Source organism: Parambassis ranga, chromosome 10, assembly GCF_900634625.1.
Source record: "Parambassis ranga chromosome 10, fParRan2.1, whole genome shotgun sequence".
Lineage (NCBI taxonomy): Eukaryota > Metazoa > Chordata > Actinopteri > Ambassidae > Parambassis > Parambassis ranga.
This window is the reverse complement of record NC_041031.1, coordinates 17,779,754-17,800,258: the sequence shown is the minus strand read 5'-3', so window position 1 is coordinate 17,800,258 and position 20,505 is coordinate 17,779,754. Positions and strand designations below refer to the sequence as shown.

The window sequence follows — 20,505 nt, the reverse complement described above, 5'->3', positions numbered from 1 at the left end:
CACACACACAAATATCTACTTTCGAACTCACACAGCTGCACAAACATGCATTTAAATAGCACACTCGAGCTCCCACATCGTTGTGAGGACTTTACAGAGTTAACTTTATGCTGATCCAAATTGCTTTCAAAGTAATAAATGTAAATTAATCTCCGGAAGACTGACACTCTAACCTACTGCTGAAAATCATTAATGCAAATGTATATTAGTAGATTTTGACCTTGAAAAATTTGCTGAAATGGTTCTCTTGCATTCTTTGGCTGAAATGGTGAAACTCAAACATGTAGATCATCACCAGCAACAAATCAATTGTTCTTTGGCTCTGGGCCCATCAGCTCTCAAAGGCGTGAAGATATCCTGCTGACAGTCCAACAAACAAACTATCAAAAACCTCCTGACGACCATTAACATGCCCACATTAAATCCCGTAAATCTCAATTAGTTCTCAAAAGAATAGAACCAAAGGGACACACACACACACACACACACGTACATAACCAAGGTCCCATGTCCAGTCTATTTATAGTTGAGTAAAATGGCTGTTAAGGTGTCCAGAGGCAGCCGGGGGAAAGGTAAAGTTAATTGAATTTGTGAGAAGATATTTAGTGCACATTTAGATGTTCAATCAGCCAACTGTGGAGTGAGTCAGCCCACGGCTACAACTCCCTGCGGACTCACAAGTTACACACACATACACACACAAAGCTCTACTCACTGGTACATAAGCACTCATTTACTGGACGTTTCGACATTAGTGCAATTAGAATGCTACAAAGTGAATGAGAAAATGGCCAAAGGACATAAGAGGGAGGGAGAAACTCCAAAAACTGTGTGCAGCGACATGTACATCCACAAACACTGCGAGTTATAAATCAGCACGTTGAGTATAAAAGTGTGGCCTCTTCCTTTTCCTATTCCTCGTTCTCACATACACACACACTCAAATCACAGTTGTGTTATGATTGGCTCAGTGTCCAGTCTTCATTATCTCTAATTATGGTTTTAACTTGGCTTGTTTTACACCGGGGAGCACAGTTCCATGATTCACATACTGTGTCGCTAGATTAAAGCTGTGTGTGTGCCCGTCAATCAAGGAAATGGAGGACGCTTTGAGCCAAGAACAACACTCGACTCTGGTCTCTGATCCTCTTATCACTGAGTGTTAAAATGATTACAATCACTCAGATGTTTTCTCTTTTTTTGGTTGTTCTGTACCATGTGTTAGCTGCATGTCTAAATGACAACTGTTCTGTTTAACTCAAACATTTGACAAGCACATGTTAACACATGGGTTAAGATGTTACATGTTAAAATATGAACAATAATCCTGTTTCTCTGTCTTCTGTCCCTGTGATTCCAGTTTATTTTAATATTGAAGCAGATCATCCTTGTAAACATCTGCACTCTGTTGTTCTTTAAATCACTGTGACCTGCCTGTAGGTCCCCAACCACATGTTGAAACACATCACTGCTGCTGATTTTGCACCCTCTGGTGATTTGATATGGATTATAAAGTACTCTTGAAAAGTGCTGAGTAAAGAGTTGAATGGAATTGACCGAGTGCCACACTTTAGTGTTGGCTTTATCTCTGTCCATCCCTTCCTCATCAACCCCTCGTCCTTCCTTCTTTATGTCTGCATATGTTTTCCTCCCTTTTCCCTTCCCTCTGTCCTTGTCTTTATCCCTCTCTTTTCTTTGTTTCTTTATAATATCTCACTCTCTCTCTCTTTTTGCATTCTCCAGGTGCTGAGGATAATGGTTGTCTTCCTGTGTCTGGCTGTCCTGACGTCTGCACGTGCTCAGACGGCGTGGTGCGTTGCAGCAACAGAGGGCTGCACTCTCTGCCCAAGGGCATTCCCAAGGACACCACAGAGCTGTGAGTCAGGCGTGCATGCACCGTCACACACACACACACGTGTGGACAAACAGAAACACAAGGATGTGAGTCTTGGAATATACTGTATGCAGCATGAACATATAAGCAGATGTGGAGATAATATTTTTGTCCATGCATAATCATCATTAATATGCAAAGATAGAATTTGCTGCAGTGCCCTCTGCTTCTTCAGGAGCGCGCGCGCGCACACACACACACACACACACACACACACACACACACACACACGTGGTTTATTTAACTGAAAGCTGCACATACTTGTGTGAATGTTTACTTCTGTGGGTACTATGAAATTAGACTACGAGGACAGTTGGGAGGAAGAAATGGCCTTTTGTTATTTTGCCATAACTTTTTATATATATTATATTTTAAATGCTATAATGCCGAAGATCTTCAGGTCAGGGTTTGTCGAGCCGGTGCTTAGAATAATCACAGCCCCTGTTGTCCTGCTCTTGTTTGCTTTGTAAGTTCTCTTGTACAGTTCTACTGTGTCCTGTAAATTGTTTTGTGTCTCATCATTAGTTTTAGGCTAGCAGAGATTCCTGAAACAAAGAAAGAGACCAATAAAGGAAGTGTCTATAATGATAGTAATTGTTTAAATTGATGTAGGATAAAACAAGGGTAAAACAATGTTAATAAAGATTAGGGAATGTAGATAGAAGTATGAACAAAATGTCTCATAGTAAAGGTGAGTTATGACACACACACACACACACAAAGAAACTCCTTTAGCTGTGAAATAGGCCTGCTCTGCAGGGTCAATAGCAGTGATTAGGTATTGATCAGGCTGAAGAAGACACTCCATCATACTGTCCACATGACCTAGTTATGACCTGAGAGAGAGGGAGCAAGTGGAACAGAGACCAGCAGATCATAAAATATGTGTGTGTCTGTGTGTTTGTGTGCATCAGTGTATGTGTTTGTTATCTCTCACAAAGAGCAGTGAGGTGAATGTTGTGGCAATCTATGTTTAGCTTTGAGGTTTTTTTATTCATTTTTAAACAAATGAACCTGTTTTGCTGATGAGTTGAAACATTAACCAAAGAGCCAATATGGAAGTCAACTAGTTTAGCAGTTAGCTTAGCACTGTACTTCACATGGAAGAGAATGAGCACAGCTAGCGTGACTCCTTCAGTGTTCAGAAATATGCACACTGACCCCCACAAACCATATTACAAAACAAAAAGGTCTAAAAGACAGCACTGACCAGTGGGCTAGCTCCTCAGACTCCTGTGGTCACTGTCCCACTTCCCAGAGCTGAGGTTGGACCCCCTGCTTTCTGACCGCATGTCAGAGTGTCTTTTAGTCTAACCACTGAATCCTGATTCACTCCCAACGGTCCGTCAATAGGTGACTGAAAGGCAAACTGTGTGCAAACACACAGGATAACAGCCATTTATTAATATAGCCAACTTTTACAAATTCATCGTGTTCAGAAATGCAAAAATGCAAAAATGTCTCCTTACAAAAAGCTCCTGTGCTTCTTTCATGTCCTGTGTGTTCCATACTTTTTATGCAATAGAGGTTGTAAAATCAACTTTTCTCTGCCACAGTGGCATTTATTCACCCTGCGGGCCAATATTTATGTCATACATACCACAGTATATTAACTGTGCACCTTTCCTTGCAGGTACCTGGAGGGTAATATGCTGACATCTGTGCCCAAGGAACTGGCAGCCCTGAAGCAGCTGTCGCTGGTGTATGTACCACTAACATAACCTTGAAAAGAATACACACACATGCCACATCCTGGTTGCAGTTGAAAAAACAGTATGGATACCTGCAGTATGTTTCCGTGTTTGAGCGTCATATGTGTGTCTTCACAGGGACCTGAGCAACAACAGCATCAGCACCTTGGCCTCATACACCTTCAGCAATATGACCCAACTGGCCACACTGTAAGTTCCTATGATAACACAGCACCTAGTTTACATCATATGTCCAGCCATGGTTACATAGTCTCTTGTTTGTGTGTGTAATGCTGCAAACTATTGATTAATGAATGTTTTTATCCCTGATTTCTGCCTGTCTTCTGTTGTATTGTAGTCTTGCTCTTCACTTCTGTCCTCTTTTCACCCTAAATATCTCCCCTTACCTGTCCCTTCTCCTTCTTTTCCAACAATTCTGATCCTTCATCTTTTTTGTTCTACACATCTAACTTATTGTTTTTGCTCTTTGTAATGATTTCACAATGTTCTCGGATCTGTTCTCTGGCACTTATTCCTTGAACTTGTTGAATTATTTTCTGCTTTTCTTTCTCTCCTCCCTCAATATCCATGTTCTTTTCTCTGTCCCACATAAAAAATGTCATTCCTTTGAGGGATTTAGCTTTTTAGCTTACGTAGCATATTACATGGATTTTATATTAACTTACTGGATTCTGTGTGTCCAGACAAAAAGTTGACTGAGCACATTTACCTCTTTCCAGCAACACCCTGTTTCATATTTCATACGCTGATTTATGTCTGGGAGCTGCCCAGTGGAACCACAGATCTCTACTGTCAGACCTCAGATAGCATCACTGGAACGTTTTCTGTGTCAAATGCTGTGCTTGGCCACACCTTGCCAAGAGTTGAAGGTAGAAGCTGGAAAAGTGTTTCAACTTTTCACATATATATATTTTTTTAGTATTCAGGTCCATCACTGATGATCAGCCATCGCTGCGTTGAGCACCCCAGTGAAATATTGGCTCTCATGAAGTCATTATATTTGTTTCACTACACTGCGTAGCCAGTATAGTAACACACAAAAACAATTGTGTGACTTCATCATCCTGTGGCTTTTATTAGTCAATTAATAAATTATGATAATAATTACATCCTAAACGTCTCAGCATTATTATGAGCATGAAGACACTGTCTGTATATTGTTGTCTAATTTACCATCATCCACAGCTGAGCTTAATTTTGAGTTTAATATCGGTTTTAAAAGAAAGAATTTGACTTTCTCTTTGCCTCTGGCAGTTGTTCCTTCTTCTTTTGAAATGTGTCGTACTTGTTAATTTTCTTGTCTACAGGTCCTGTGCTTGTTTTCTGCTGTGTCACTCCTCGTGTCTTCCCCCTCTGTGTCTTCATCCTCTCTGTCCTTCATATAATACGGTCCATGTACCCTGGGCTGACAAAAGTAGATAGAGGAACCTCTTGGAGCATATCTAAGAGAATATTATCGTGAAAAGCAGCATTTTGAGTCTTGTGACCTTCTTTGTGTCCTTTGTCGTTCAGCATCCTGAGTTATAACCAGATCCGCTGCATCCCGGTCCATGCCTTCGACGGGCTCAAGTCACTTCGTCTGCTGTGAGTAGCAAGCTTCATCCTCATGCACCACAGTGGTTTCAAAATGTAGCACTCCCCTGGTTATATTACTGTGCTAAATCAAAGTTTAATCGCTCCCCTGATTTCAGGCGAGGGGCCGTGTTAAGACCCAGCCACAAAACGACACAGTCACCCAACAATCATTTGTTGTTTCAGGGTACTAAAAAGAAATAAAATTGACAGTCTCTCTTTTCCTCAGGACTCCCCCTCTATCTACATTCTCTCTCTCTCTCTCTCTCTCTCTCTCTCCTCCATCCATCCTCTCCTCCCTTTCTCTGTCTCGCTCTCCGCCCAGTGCTGTGTTTGATGAATCGACCTTCAGCCTCTGTTTCTCTCAGTCATCCATTTGGTTGTCCACCCTCTGTCTCACAAAACCACACCAGCAGTGTGTGCATGTGAATATTGCTGTCTGACCATCCTAGTGTGTATGGCTGGATGTGGAACGCACATACAGATGTGCACTTTGCTTCTCATAATCAGAGGAATATTATTGATTACCCTTTGTAGCATTTTGAATTATAAGTAATTAGAGTCAGTCTTGTGGTTATAGAGTTATCGTGAGGCATTTTTGCTGTGTTCCATTTACATCTAAAGATGTAAGTTAGACTTAGTAATGACATCACGTGGTTACTCCTTTACAAGCTATGGTATACTGTATGTTGTGCGTATGAACACTAGCAACATATCCAGAGATAAAAGTTGTGATTGGTTGACCATTTACAGTGCACATCTTCAGTTACGTCCTTTGTTGTGTAACATCAGACAGCTGTAGTTGCACACAGCACCCCTCAAACGGTTCCATTGAACTTTTCTCTTAGAAGGTCAGAAGATGTTGACCTTCAAGTTGTGTTGAATGCAGCACTACACTTTTAGCAGTGTAGCGAGGTTAAAGTTAAACCACTGGTATCCAAAGATTTTCAGAGGGTGTTAAATCACTCGTTGTAGCAAGTTCAAATAAACAGTATAATGATCAGCTATGTACATCATCCTGTGTCCACTTCTTTCTAAACTTTAGCCTGATAGAACTCAGTGTTTCACCCTCTGAGCAGCCAGCCTGCTTGTTTTTGTCTCTCTTCCCTCTGTATCGACATTTCTTGTGAGGCTTTCACCTTGCAGAAGTTTAGTGATCACTTTTTTATCCTTCCCTCCTTTCTTCCTTTCATTTTAGTTGATGTTACCGTGGGGACTGATCCCTCTCTGCCCCCGCATAGCAACTGGTTGCCAGGCAGCCATCACTGTCACTTCCTCATTACCCACAACCCCCTGTGGGCCAGTCTTTGCGCGGGGGCTGTTCGACCACCAAACATAGATGCACAAGCACACACACACAAGAGCCACACACACAGACACTTAAAAACATTAAGTTACACAAACACAAATTTGTGACACACATCTACACCCGAATACACACGTGTGCCAGTGAGCCAGTGTGCACACTGAATTATGCACATACATGCTCTCTCTCTCTCTCTCTCTCACACACACACAGTTTTTCCAATAGTGGTGGTTTGATAGCTGTCCCCTGTTACAGCCCTTCGCTCTAATGGAATGTGAACTTATATCCAGCAGGCAACACACTCAGATGGATAGACACAAAGGACACACACACACTCACACACAGTCTCTGAGCCTTTTGAGACAAAACTTTCACACAGACACACACGTGCATGAAAACCCAAAGGCACAAAACAAAAAACATGCTCACACCAATACACATTACAGCCTGCAGTTTTTTTCCCCTCACACACACTCCACTGCCGGTTTGATGACCATATGAGACCGTTCAGAGACCAGAACAAGCTTTATTGGCCAACAATGAAAATAAGCTTCCTGTTTATTTTGTATTATTTTTTCATAAATATTTTATTTATTTTCCATTAGAAAGGGATGATGGTGTGTCTGCAGCTGAGCCACCACAAATAAATTTAAATAATTTAGCATGCAGCTAGTTAGACTGCTGTGCTAGTGTGTGCTAAATCTAGCCAGAAAGTCGCTTTCATTTTCAGTCATTTTTAAGCCAATAATGTTCATTCAAAATATAGACTGGTCAGATAATACTGTGGAGATAGATATGTGTGCATTAGCAGTAATAAATATAATAATACCCTGTACTGACATCAGAGGCTGTGTCACTCCCTTATGTAAAAAGCTTGATTACAAAGGAACACTGTGCACCTAATCAAGTTAATTAACTACACAAAAACACGAACAATGGGTCAAAAAGGGACTTTTTAAATTTGTACCAAGGTCACTGTTATGATTAATATTCATGCGCACACTTGTTTTGCTCTTGGTCAGGACGCTCCATGGTAATGACCTTTCAACTATCCCAGAAGGAGCTTTCAACCACCTCACTTCTCTTTCCCACCTGTAAGTACAGCCCCCCATCTCAAGTCTCTGCTTGCCTGTATTGTATGACTGTATATGCATTCTCATATATTGGTTCATGTTTTTTATTGTGTCCAGTGCTCTCGGTGCCAACCCCTTGTACTGTAACTGTGACCTGCGCTGGCTCTCTCAGTGGGTCAAGGCTGGATTTAAAGAGCCTGGTAAGAAATCACAGTCAGAATACTGTTAAGGTGTTTGTCGTCTACAGCCAAGAGTACTCTGTTAATCATCCAGTGTGGTTGTTTAGGCATCGCTCGCTGTACTGGACCTCCTGATATGGCTGACAGGCTTCTGCTCACTACACCACTCAACAGATTTCAGTGTAAAGGTCAGTACTTTCTCAGCATTCTGTTACCTTCACCCCCCACAGTATAGTTTCTTTTCTGCTGTTTGTTGAATATGTGGTTGTGTTTTAGGACAAAATATCACCGTTCACAACTTAGAACATATGTAAGACAAACTACTTTGCTCTGCAACAAACTTCTTGGCCATTTTCTTTGTAGTAGTGTTTCCTATTAGATGGTTCATGCTTCTACTCACTCAACAATAAGAGGGTGTATAGATTTGTAAACATTTTCAAACTTTTAACCACTGCAATATTGTTGGTAACGATTATACTTCAAGTGAATGTGAATGTGCTGTCTCTCTGTTAGCTCTGGAATCAGATTGGTGACTTTACACCAGCTCACATTATTTTCACTGACCCACCTTTAGGCTTATAGATCAGCTATGTCAGTAATAAAACAAGATTTTTTTCCCCCGTATCCATATCATCATAACTCAATATTAAAAACATCTTCTCCCTTTCAGTTGTATTTCACTTGTACAGGAGCAGCAGATCTCTAACATCACCTGCTCCCTGTTATTATGCGGGGGAGAAGAGGGGAGAAGAACTGAAAATGAGTTTTTACACAGAGAAAGAATAAAACTGCACCAGATGAACTTTGTTAGCTGTGAAGATTTGCACAACAAGATGTTACAGTGGGCTCTTATCGAGATGTAGAACTACATCACCATGCTGAATCAGATCTAGCTACTGGGGGCCCAGGCCTCTGAAACAAATCACATTTATTGCTCTGCTAAGCACTTATCCTGTAAGGCCACTTTCTTACCACAGCATCCATTAAATGAAGTCTGTGGGAGCACATTTTGGCACAGGTTGACTAAATTTGTATGTCTTTCCCTTTGATACTTGCCTTTGCTCCCGTTCTGTCTTCCTATCATGATCTCTCCTTGTCCCGCCTTTTCCCACTCTAATGTGTGTCTGTTATATTTCGTAGGTCCAGTTGATATCAGCTTGATGTCCAAGTGCGCCCCCTGCCTCGCAGCCCCCTGCCAGAACAACGGCACCTGCATCTCTGATGCGGCTGGATCCTACCACTGCACCTGTCCGAATGGATTCAAGGTGAGGCACTTGGCAGTTAATTTTGGTTGCCTGGGGGCATGCTTAGCAGGCTTATCAAACTTTTTCTTCATCTACAGCAGAAGCTGGCTTTATAGCACTTAGTAAGATATTAAAATACAATTGCAATGTACCTATAATTACTTTCTTTCAAATGTATTGAAGATGGAGTTTTTCATCATGGTGTGGATGTTGGAATGAACTCTGTACATGTTCCCCGGTATAACCCTATGAAAATGTCCATGAACTGTCAGTGCAGGTGCTCTTAATTTCCAGAACCTTCACTGTCAAATCCTTGACCGTCATTCAGCAGCACTGTATTTCAAAGCTTCTGAATTTGAGCGTCCCGCAGGCATACAGGCAGCAAAAAAGGTGTTAAAATCATTCGCTTATGTGGCAAACCCAGATGTCTATCCACTGAGCATAAGCCTGTGGTATTAGCAGTATTATCAGGCTTAGCTTCAGCCATGTATGCATAATGTATCTACATGTTTATCAATAAAGAAATGATGACTGCAGCTGACTGCACTGGACGCTGGACTGATCAAAAGATAAAGAGTTTTATATCTGTCAATGTGATGCCAAGATCAAGTGCTGAAAGAACCATCGCTGTGTGTGTGTGTATACTAGTCAGATTATCCTCAAGTTGTTTGCATGTGTGTAGAGATCATTAAGTTCAAGCCTCTGAAGGAGATTGTGTGTGTGTATTTGTGTGTGCAAGCCTTTTAAAGATACACTTAAGGTCTCATGAGAACATACACCTCATAACCTTTGGGCTTTTACAGGCAGACAAAGCATCAGCCTTGCTTTTAATTAAACCATCACTTGCCAAGGTCACAGACTGGGAAACAGGGACTGTTGGTGAGCGTGTGCATGCACATGCGTGTGTGTGTGTGTGTTTGTGTGTGCATAATGTTCTGTGTGTATGTTTTCTTTTCTGTGTTGTGTCCACTGGGGCAACGTTAATTAAAATGTGTTAGAGGAATCAAAGAAGGAGCAGCAAATAACAAAAGAGGGGAGTGTTAACGTGAAAGAGAGGAAAACACAGAGAGGAGTGAGGAAAATGTAACAACAGGAGACAGAGCGGGAGCGGTGGAAAGGGCAAGAAATATAAGAAACATGGAGAGAAAACAGCTCGACTAAAGGCATTGTGGGGAAGATGGAGAGGCAGAATGAAAGTTACACACAAAATGGTACAATAAAGTATAGAGAGAAGGAAATGGATGAAAACAACAACAAGAGTCCTGTTGTTGGCTTTGATCAGAGGAAGTGGGTGTCTCGGCGGCCAAAGGGTTGTCGGTTTGAAATTAAAATACAGCCGTGGGGCCGAATGTTGAGAAGGGATTGTGTGTGTGTTTGTGTTTAGGACCCCGATACATGATACATCTCATAGTGAGAGCTGTTTAGTCAGAAAACAACATTTGGTTGCAGAGCAATGGCTAACAATGTCCACATGTGTGTTTGATTAATGTGTGAGTACACTGAAAATGTACATTTGTATTCATGCTGATAGTTTGGAAAGAAAAATATTATTTTTTTTTGCATACTTACACCATTTCCTCTAATGTCTTGTTTTCTGCATCACAGTCCTGTCAGTGAAATAATCTGTGATGGAAGCAGATACATGTGTTTCCAGTGGCATAGGTGTTGTGTAGATTTGAGTAGCAGTAGAAGAGAAATATCTAATCTTGAGTTTCCTTTGCCTCGTCTTCTTACTCAGGGTCAAGACTGTGAAATACCCATCAATGCCTGCATCAGCTTCCCTTGTTCTAACGGAGGAACCTGTCACATCCAGCCTGGCCATGAAGACTACTTCAGGTACATCAATATCAGATGATGTCAAGTAGTGTCAATGAATATTGACTTCATGCATGCTATGTAACTAAGATAAACAAGACAGAGTCACTGTGCCTGCAGATTAGTAGTAACATGACTAAAAAGCTCATCCTGTATTCTCATCTAAAAGGAAAAATAAATTAACTCAGCCCACAGAAATATAGGCAGTGTGATTAGAGCAGACAGACTTCTTTCACTGGACAATGCATTACTTAGATAACTTCCTTTGACCTCATGATGTGTTTTCCTGTCTGTGTGTGTGTGCGGCTGTGGAGTTAGTGTGTGATGGAACCTTTTGAAGAAGAAAACCCCAATCCAGTTACTTATTGAATCTTTGTGTTTAAAAAAGATGCTTTAAAGTCCACATCAGTGTTTTCAACATACTGCAAAAAGCATTTTTAGAAGTATTTGTTTAATTTGTTTGTTTAATGTGTGTTTTGTGCATTGAATTATATACTAAGGATTTTAATATGTGATTATATAGGCCGTGTGCATTATCCACATTCATCCAGGAACTCCATACAGCACATGCTAACTCCTTTCCGGGAGCTTCTGTGTTTTACATTCATACAGTTTCACACTTCCACACCAGGGAGCTGCCCAACACAATCACAGAGTTTGACTCCTGGCTGCAGAGCAGCTCCACTAGAGACGTCGGGGTTCAAGAGCCTCTCAGTAGCAGTTGTTGAGGGAGAGGAGAGCAGAGCAAGAGCATCACTCATTCACTTTCCTGCCCATCTTTTCCCAGCTCATCTAGGATTTTTACTTTGCTTCTCACACCTCCAGGTTTCTCCTGCACAAGTTGACAGCTTAACATTTTTTTCTTTGTCTCGTTTATAACCTAAAATGTTAAACACTGTGTAGCTGTACCCATTTCATCTCATGACTAATCCCTGTTGGACTAAGCAAGAGTTTGAAAGTGTGAGGAGACAAACTGGTAGCTGACCGCAGACCAAACATAATCAAAATGGTTAACCATTGTTTAGAAATGGCATGAATTAAAAATAGACCATATGTAATAAGAGCTTTAATGTGGTACATATTAACAAAACAGTCCTATGGTCATTAAATTGAACCATACCACATCAAACACACAATATTTTACACACTTCAATAGTCCCTGAAGAGCTAAGGAGGCAGTTGGATCCCATATATTGTTATAAAATAATAAAACTCCTATTAAATAACTGCCTATGCCAGCACATATATCTGTGTGAATGTGCCTGCCTGGATAATCAGTGTCACTCCAAAAAGTCTCATTTTTGTCCAAGTCTTTTGACAAACAGCGATTGTAATTGAAACAATGGTCATAAATATTTTTTTACCAGATCAGTCTCCCTCTCGACCTTCTTAACAAGGCCTTTGCCCTTTGAAAGGCTTTGATATGCGTCTGGCCTTTTATGTCCTGTGTGGTAATGCTATTAGGGTTCTCCTTACCCTTTAGAGGTCTTCTCTTAATGCTAATACCAACACAGGTAGATGCTCGTGCCCTCTGAGAGAGACACGGAAAAGAGAAGCAGACCAGGCTTCTTTGACATTTTAACATGTTGTATAATCAGTTGGGGATATTCAATAAGTCCAATTAGCCTTGGTTCGTAGCAGGGACCCATTTGTCAAACTATATAATTTAAATGTCAGGCATGCGATTGATTGGTTGAACAGTGCTCTCTGACCCTTTCAGAGCAGGCAGTGCTCTTCTCATTTTGTCTTTCTCACGGGAAAGTCGAATGTCTTTGTTGTCTTTCCTGCTACCATTTTTTTTATTTCTTCCCCATCATCCCTTCTTTATTGATTTTTTTTCTTCTCAGTAGTAACAGTGAAACAATTGACTAATGATTTTTGCATCATATGTCATTAAACTACACATCTGATGTCGCCTCAGATTCAAATTAGCGGATCAGTCATAGTGTCCTGAACGATGGCTGAGTTGCCCACTGTTGCTAATATATTAGCCTTAAACAACTTAACACTCATTGTGTCCGTGTTGTGAAATGTGTTTTTCTGCCCCCTAGAGGTTGTAATTACTTCAGTGTATCTTTAAGCTTTTCCAGACTAGCAGCCAGACAGGGTGGGGGTATCAGATGACTGTCGTATATAGTGTGGGAAGAGAGAATGAGTAAGATAAGTGTTGGCGTGAGAAAAAGTCTGAGAGGCACCAAAGTTAGATTAGAAAAGTCCGAGGGAGAGTAAGTGAGAGGAGAAAACAGCAGTACAGGTGCAGGAGAGTGGGAAGCTCAAAGGATACTGTGTCATAAATTAGTGTGTGTGTGTGTGTGTGTGTGTGTGTGTGTTTGTGTGTGTGTGTGTGTGTGTGTGTGTGTGTGTGTGTGGGTTGATGATTGTCACTCCTTGTTAAACGTGTGAGTGTGACCTTGCTGTTTTATCCAGGAAAAGTAACCGACTTAGTGATGTGTCGGTTTCTAATGAAGGATGGAGCTGCATGCAGCTGTGGTCAGATTTATCAAAGCATATGTGTGTAACCCTAAAGATAGTGTTTGTGTTTGTAATCTGTCACAAGGAGTTAACCTGAGTGAAATACAACGAGTGCAAAGGGAGGGGAAAGATCAAGGGCTGGTGAGAAGAAAGGAGGGAGACATGTATGTGAAGGGCAGGAGGAGGAGAAGAAGCTTTGATAATTCTTTTTTAATGGTCCAGGTGGGCGACGTCCAACTGTATCAGAATCAGAATTACTTTATTTATCCCCGAGGGGAAATTCTTGTTTGTTACAGACAAATGGAAGCCAAAGATAAATTGAAATATGAAATAGAAATATATAATAAATATCTAAATACCTAGATAGCATTTAAATCCCTAAGTTGTTTCTAAAGAAGAAGAAACATATTTGCTACTGTATAAAAACCTTTAGTGGCATCAAGCCAAGTTTATCTCAGCTTTTTAAAAACATTTTTGCACTGTGTAGGAGTTTTGTTTTAAAGGGTTTTTTTCATGACCTTATTAGACACAGAAAGCTTGAAGAATTTCGACTTCTGATATTTATTAATGAGAAGTCGCCCAGCAGGAGATACAGCGATCACATGAATCAAAGGAACTACGTTTAAAAAGGGAGGACGGATTCTCTCTAAATTTTAGTGCAGAAAAAGATGGACTGGAAGTGTTCTGCAGGAATTGATTAAACTTTGAACAGACATGTTAAAAATTTCATTTCTACCATAAAATGAGGCATGAAATGGTGTTTGACCACTAAATATAGATATGCAGTTGCTCCAGTGGTGTGTAAGAACCTACCAGAATACAGATTGAGTGTTTTTTTTCTTTAAAGCTTCCTCTTATAGGAGAATTTTAGGGGAAAGTGGAGCTGTTTGATCTGCCTGTTTGATTTTCTTTCAGTTTGTGCAGACAGAGTGGATGCACAGATGTGGTCCAGTCGCTGTGTAATAACGCATATTTTGTTTGTGTGTGTATAGCTGCGTGTGTCCGCCAGGCTTCGAGGGCCAACGTTGTGAGATAAACCCTGATGACTGTGAAGACAACGACTGTGAGAACAACTCCACCTGCATCGACGGGGTCAACAACTACACCTGCGTCTGTCCACCCAACTACACTGGTAGGCACACCGACTGTTTCTACAATCAGATATACCTAAAACCCCTTAGAGGCTGAGAGGGTCACTAAGTCGTTCTACTGTTAAGAGCACACACACACACAAAATCATATTTTCCACTTTACCGGATGGTAAGTTAGTAATGGACAGCCTCTTTGCAGTGACCTGAAACTGTTCCTGCAGGAGGTTTAAAGAGCAATCACACAGGAGAGGCAGAGAGAGGAAGAATGGCAGTGAAATGGCACAGAGAGAGCGTGTACTGCAGGGAAAGGGAAAAATAAACAGAGCAAGAGAAAGGGTGAAGAAAGGGCCAATAAAGGGCAGAAGCAGAGCGAGAGAGAGAGAGAGAGAGAGCTGCCTTGGTAGAGTCCTGCAAGTTAAAGCTAAACTGCTGACTGGGAAGTTAAGTTTTTCTGCCTGTGACAGTGTCCTCTAAGACACACACACACGCAGGCACGCACACCAGGTCGCCTTTGACACTGGATCTCAGTCAATACACACACACAGACACACCCGCACGCACACTGTGTCATTATCGTTTTTGGCACTAAGGCTTCTCACCGACTGCCAGCCACCTTACCACATACAGCTGTTCTGCACACACACACACACACACACACACACACGTTCCCCCTCACACAGCTGGTTCTCTTGGCTCTAAACCTCCACACAACCCAGACCAGTGAACCACAGCATAATCATCAGGTGTCACATTAAGAGGACAGTTCTTTGCTAGTGACTCTGCTTTTTCTCCGAACTCAGCAAGCTGGACTGTCACGTCACATTTACACCAGAGGGGAAAATAATTATGATTTAATGTCACAAGACCTTTTAAAGAGCTGATTTAAGGCATGTTCAACAAATTAAATGTCAAACTGTCTTTCAGATTAGGAGACAGATCTCTTGTATGCAACGTTTGGCAAAGGTTAGGAGATCACAAAAACATTAGGATTGATCCTAAGTAAATACATATCAGGAAAGTCTAATCATTCGTGTTTTTCAAAGGAGAATCCAAAGCAGTGCATTACAGCAGATGAATAGTTAACTTGAAATGAAGCAGAAGGTAAAGAATAAAGATTGATTGTGTTTAGATGGTTGCTCTGGACCATGAAAAGGTCTTTTTGTAACAGCAATGCTTGATTTCCTCCAAAACAAAGACCACTATTTCACTTTCCTAGCAAAAGAACTATAGTATCAATAATGTGTGAAGATCCTCAAGCTATTGATTACAATGGAGCACAGATTCTTTCAGCCATAGTCACTGAACTAAACTCTGTCTGAAAATGCAATTAGTTAGTGCTTATAATTCCAAATGTGTCCAAACAAGTCAGGAGAAAAGGGACTTTCTTTGAGACCAGTCTGTTTCCTAACAGAACACTCGCACAAGATTTGGCAATTAATAAAATTTTTCTCTTTAGCTAATTTTCATCATTCTAAATCTGGCCGTTAGCACTGAAACAAACTACTTTTACACAGAGACACACAACACAATTGACTTTCACCAAGCCACACGGTATCAGGAAGCAGGATACTGTAGAACGTACCACTTCATGCCCTTCTTTCCACTTCGGGATGTACCATCTTTGTCTTTGTGCCTTTTCCCCTCCATTGTTGAGGGGAAGAATGAAGCACAAAATATAATTTTATCATTTTGATTATAAATTTACTTAAAAAGAAAAAATATGAGTAAAAGTTCTTAAGTATTATATGGTGTGTGGTGTCACTTTATGGCAAAAGTGAAACAGAGGTCACTGTTTCACTAACGTGATTATTCTCAGGTACAACAAGAAATTTTCACATTAATAAAAACGTCTGAAGCATAAAATATCCTGTTCAAGATTAAATGTCCTTTCACAGCACTTTTTTTTGTATCAGCAGCTCACAGAATTTCAGACCTCCAGCACTTATACACTGTACTGTACATGAAAATAACATGAGTCTAACAGTGAGTTGAGGAGAGAGTGTGCTGGAGGCAGACAGGGTGGGGGTGAAGCAGCAGGATTAGATTAAAGCAGGCAGAGAATGATGGAAATGTGCTTGACCTTTCTCAATCCCCTCTTCCTTCTTATGGCCAACTTCAGCTACTGCTTTTACACACACTGTTAACCCCTCTCACCCTCTGCAGCACATGTGTGTGTGTGTAAGGCACCACTGTTGCACAGCCTATTAACCCCCTTCTCCATCAGCTCTGAGAAGAAGCTGATAATGCTGTTCCCTGTGTGTTTGTGTGCTTGAGAATTTACAGTGCACATCTGAGGTCTGGAACGAGATATATATATATAAATGATCTTTTTCCAGACCTTCTTTACTTTTTCCATGTCTGCTCATCTGCTGCTGACAGAGAGTATGTTTCTTTCCTGCTCTGTCTTACTATTACCTTTACCTTCAACTCCCATTTTGCATCCCTTTATTTTGAAACATTATTCAAATCTTTGTTTGTCATAATTCTCCCAGCAACATCAGACATACTCTGACTGTGTTTTGACTATTATAAAGTGAAATATTTTCTCTCTGTGTGTCATCAGGTGACTTGTGTGAGGAGCTGGTTGACCCTTGCCTCATTGGTTTCGACCCCTGTCAGCACGATTCCAAGTGCGTCCACGTCGGGCGCGGTTACAGGTGAGCAGCAGCTTCACGGGAGGTCGGCACCTAAAAGGGTTAAAGGTCACCATCTCTGTAGAAGCGAGGTCAAAAAGTTCAAAGCTGATGTATTGTCACACAAAATGGAAACAGGGTGATCATTGCTAAACAGTGCTGCTCTTAGATACACTACAGACAAACAGGTTTAAAGCAGAAAGAACATTTATTTGTTTTTAAAGTTAAGGTAAATCTGCACATCATTGTAGTGTTACATCAAGTTTCTCTGTATGCACATTCACTCTAGAAAGGGTGATTCATAAGTCGGTGCTTTATGTAGGAAGGAGTCAGTTTCAACATAGTCTCCTCCTACATTTACACATTTAGTCCAGCAGCCACAGAACATGGATCCCTTCTTTGCGGCAAAGACATCATCATCACTGTCTACATGCGGACAGTGCTGTGGATTTGTGGGTTTAAGAGTTGTCCTAATGAGAAATGTCAGCTCCCCACTCCAAATATTCTTGATGTGTGTGTGTGTGTGTGTGTGTCCCCTTTGGAGCTTTGGAGGACATAAGTCTCATCCAAACTATTCAAATCTCTGTGTGTCTGCTTTTTATCAGGCCCAACAAAAGTTTGACATACTCTTCGTAAAACATCTGTGATCGTGTTGCCCATGCACCAAATAACCTGATCCATATTTCCATTTCATTCTAGGTGCGAGTGTTTGCCAGGCTATGTTGGCCAACACTGTGAGCAGGACTATAATGACTGCCTTGAAAACAAGTGTCAGCACGGAGCAGAGTGTGTGGACGCTGTCAACGGTTATACCTGCGTCTGTAAAGAGGGTTTCAGGTGAGAGTCACAGAAACAAATCAGACACAAACATAGTTTAGCACAGCAGGGCCAGACTGGGAGGAGGTACAGATGGCACTTCATAATCAGACACTTGACTGTATCGACCTAGTGTGTGTCTGTGTGCCTCTGTGTGTGAGTGTGCAGCAGATGCAGCTCCATGTGGTTAATTATAGCAAAAACTGTTGGCCAGAGAGAAACAAATTCATCACAGGGGACAGAGAGGGAACAGAGAGAGAGGAAGTCATAGGTGTGCAGCAAACAGAGGGGGCAGAGATGGGCAAATTCAAGAAAACCTCACAGATGAGGCAAAATGAGAAGATATACAGATTCTGCTGGCAAAATACTGATATGTCAGTTTCCTTCAGGAATATTACTTTTCAATCTCCAAATATAATACATAAGCGAACAAGCATCAGAGGACACAGACAAAACACATTTCTATATTAAATCTTCTTATCTTTTTCTCAACCTCCTCTCCTTTAGTGGGCTCTTCTGCGAGAATCCTCCACCAATGATCCTGCTGCAGACCAGCCCCTGCGACCAGTCAGATTGCCAGGACAGTGCCCAGTGTCTGGTCGTTGCTGGGGAGCCCATCTGCCGCTGCATGCCGGGTTTCTATGGCAACAAATGTGACAAGATGGCCACCGTACACTTCCTGGGTCGCGATGGCTATGTGGAGCTGCCAGGTGCTAAGCTCCGTCCAACTGCTCACATTTCATTACAGGTAAGGCTAACATTTGAGCTCTGTCCAGGTTTGGTTCCAAAAGATGATTTGAAATTTAAGTAAATGTGTCAGCAAAAACCATATTGTACTGTAGCTTGAACCAGCGCAGTGAGTCCCTCAATTCAAACCTATAGAACCAACATAGTGCCTGACAAAGCAAAGCAAAGGTCTGCTACGCCCTCTGTTTCCACAGGACACTGAGCACTTGTGGCTGTGCGCACACTCACATGCTTATTTACACAGACTTTACATTCCCGACAACTGAGAATCGTATGCTAATAGAGGCATATTTTCCTCATTTATGGAAGTAAGAGCGTAAGTAGAAGAGAAACAAGAAAAGGAGGGCAGACTAATTGATATTTACCACCTGTTTGGATCCATGTGATCAGTGTGTGCGTGTGTGTGCCCGCGCACTTCTGCTTTCCTGCCAGGAGCTTTCAATGTCAGTGCCAAGGCTGTTAAAACTCTACCAAGAGGCCCTGACTTGGAGGCAAGAGAGAGAAAAAAAGAATGAAAGGCCCACAGCACTTCATAAATCACTGTATGCTTTTTCTCTTTCTTTCTCACTTCTTCCCTCGTTTCTTTCAGCCTGCATCCTGCTTCTCTGTTCGCCACTTTTTCTGTATCTTACTCTCTTCAACCACTCTGTGTCCTCTTTGTTCTGCACATCTCTCCCTACTTTTCTCTTCTTACTCAGCCTCGCTCTTTCTTTTTTTTTCCAGCAGCTTGTTAGCAGGTGTTGATTTGGCTATGCTCCATTGACGCCAGAGTGTTAAGTGCTTGGCCCCGTGGCCCCATTTCCACTTGCTAGTTAGTTAGCGCTTAGCAGAGCACGCGTGCAAGTGTGACATGTCAAGTGTGTCTCTCTAAGAGAGGGGGGCTTGAATCACCTCTGGTAGAGATGTGTGTGGTGGAATTTAAATGTTTTTTTCTGTATTTCTTGCAATTTAAATTGACAGACTGAGATATTTTGGGAAAAAATCTGGATTTTAAAATGCTTTAACAACTACTGTAAAATATGAGCACCTAACTTTGGGCTTTGATTGTTTTTCCCTTCATGGTTGACTATGCACATCAGTAATCAGGCTATGAACAGTAAAGGCAATGTGTCTATTCATTTGAAGTATGGAAATGTCCCAGTTAACATTTGGTGATTTTCCTTTTAATGCATTTAACTGATAAAACTCATAATTGGTGTTTGAAAGAAGCACTTGCAGCACAATTGACTTCTCTACCAGCCTCAGTATTGAAAACATTTCTTCTTGTTTCTCTCCAGGTGGCTACTGATAAAGATAACGGTATCTTGTTGTACAAGGAGGACCACGACCCACTGGCACTGGAGCTCTACCAAGGACACATACGGCTCATTTACGACATCGCCAACTACCCACCAACCACTGTGTACAGGTCGGCACACTTTAATTATGCCTTCATCCATTCAAACATCAAGTAGATTAATCCTAAGGTCAGATGTAAACATGGTTTAAGTACTCTTATTCCGCTGTTATGTAACCATGTTCATTCAGCGCTTCATTTAAAATCAATTAAATTCGAGTTATATTATGAACAGAGATTCAAGGTTGCTGTACTTAGTACAGGGGTACTTTAAAATATAAAAAAAGCACACAGACACACACACAGTAACAGATCCATGTCGGAGCTTTTTCTCTATAAACAAACATGAACTCAGAAAAATTCCTTTACAATCCTGACTAGACGGTCACGTCCCTGAGTTAAACGCACCAAAAGTCTCTCTGGGTGAAACTTCAAACAGTGGAAACAAAAGTCCTCATTCAGTGAGTTAGTCTGGGTAAGCCCCTGGATATTATATAATAAACTACATTCACAGTTTCGTAGGATTGAATGTGCCATGGTAAGCTATGGAAACAGAATAGGTAATCCAGGAAAGAGCATGATCATGTTTTTAGTAGTGACTTACTGAACAAACCT

General features: G+C 41.3%; 1 protein-coding gene across 2 annotated transcripts in view; it reads left to right on the top strand.

Annotated features, from left to right (window-relative positions):
- The window catches only part of slit3 (slit homolog 3 (Drosophila)), a 197,940-nt gene that overhangs the window by 165,235 nt on the left and 12,200 nt on the right, over positions 1 to 20,505 (top strand). For both annotated transcript variants that reach the window (XM_028415836.1, XM_028415838.1), the window contains 14 exons: positions 1,744 to 1,876; positions 3,528 to 3,596; positions 3,724 to 3,795; positions 5,119 to 5,190; positions 7,507 to 7,578; positions 7,675 to 7,757; positions 7,844 to 7,924; positions 8,877 to 9,001; positions 10,719 to 10,816; positions 14,260 to 14,399; positions 16,922 to 17,015; positions 17,691 to 17,828; positions 18,315 to 18,555; positions 19,832 to 19,962. In XM_028415836.1, the coding sequence (XP_028271637.1) occupies positions 1,744 to 1,876; positions 3,528 to 3,596; positions 3,724 to 3,795; positions 5,119 to 5,190; positions 7,507 to 7,578; positions 7,675 to 7,757; positions 7,844 to 7,924; positions 8,877 to 9,001; positions 10,719 to 10,816; positions 14,260 to 14,399; positions 16,922 to 17,015; positions 17,691 to 17,828; positions 18,315 to 18,555; positions 19,832 to 19,962 (1,549 nt within the window). The remainder of the gene's footprint in view (positions 1 to 1,743; positions 1,877 to 3,527; positions 3,597 to 3,723; positions 3,796 to 5,118; positions 5,191 to 7,506; positions 7,579 to 7,674; positions 7,758 to 7,843; positions 7,925 to 8,876; positions 9,002 to 10,718; positions 10,817 to 14,259; positions 14,400 to 16,921; positions 17,016 to 17,690; positions 17,829 to 18,314; positions 18,556 to 19,831; positions 19,963 to 20,505) is intronic.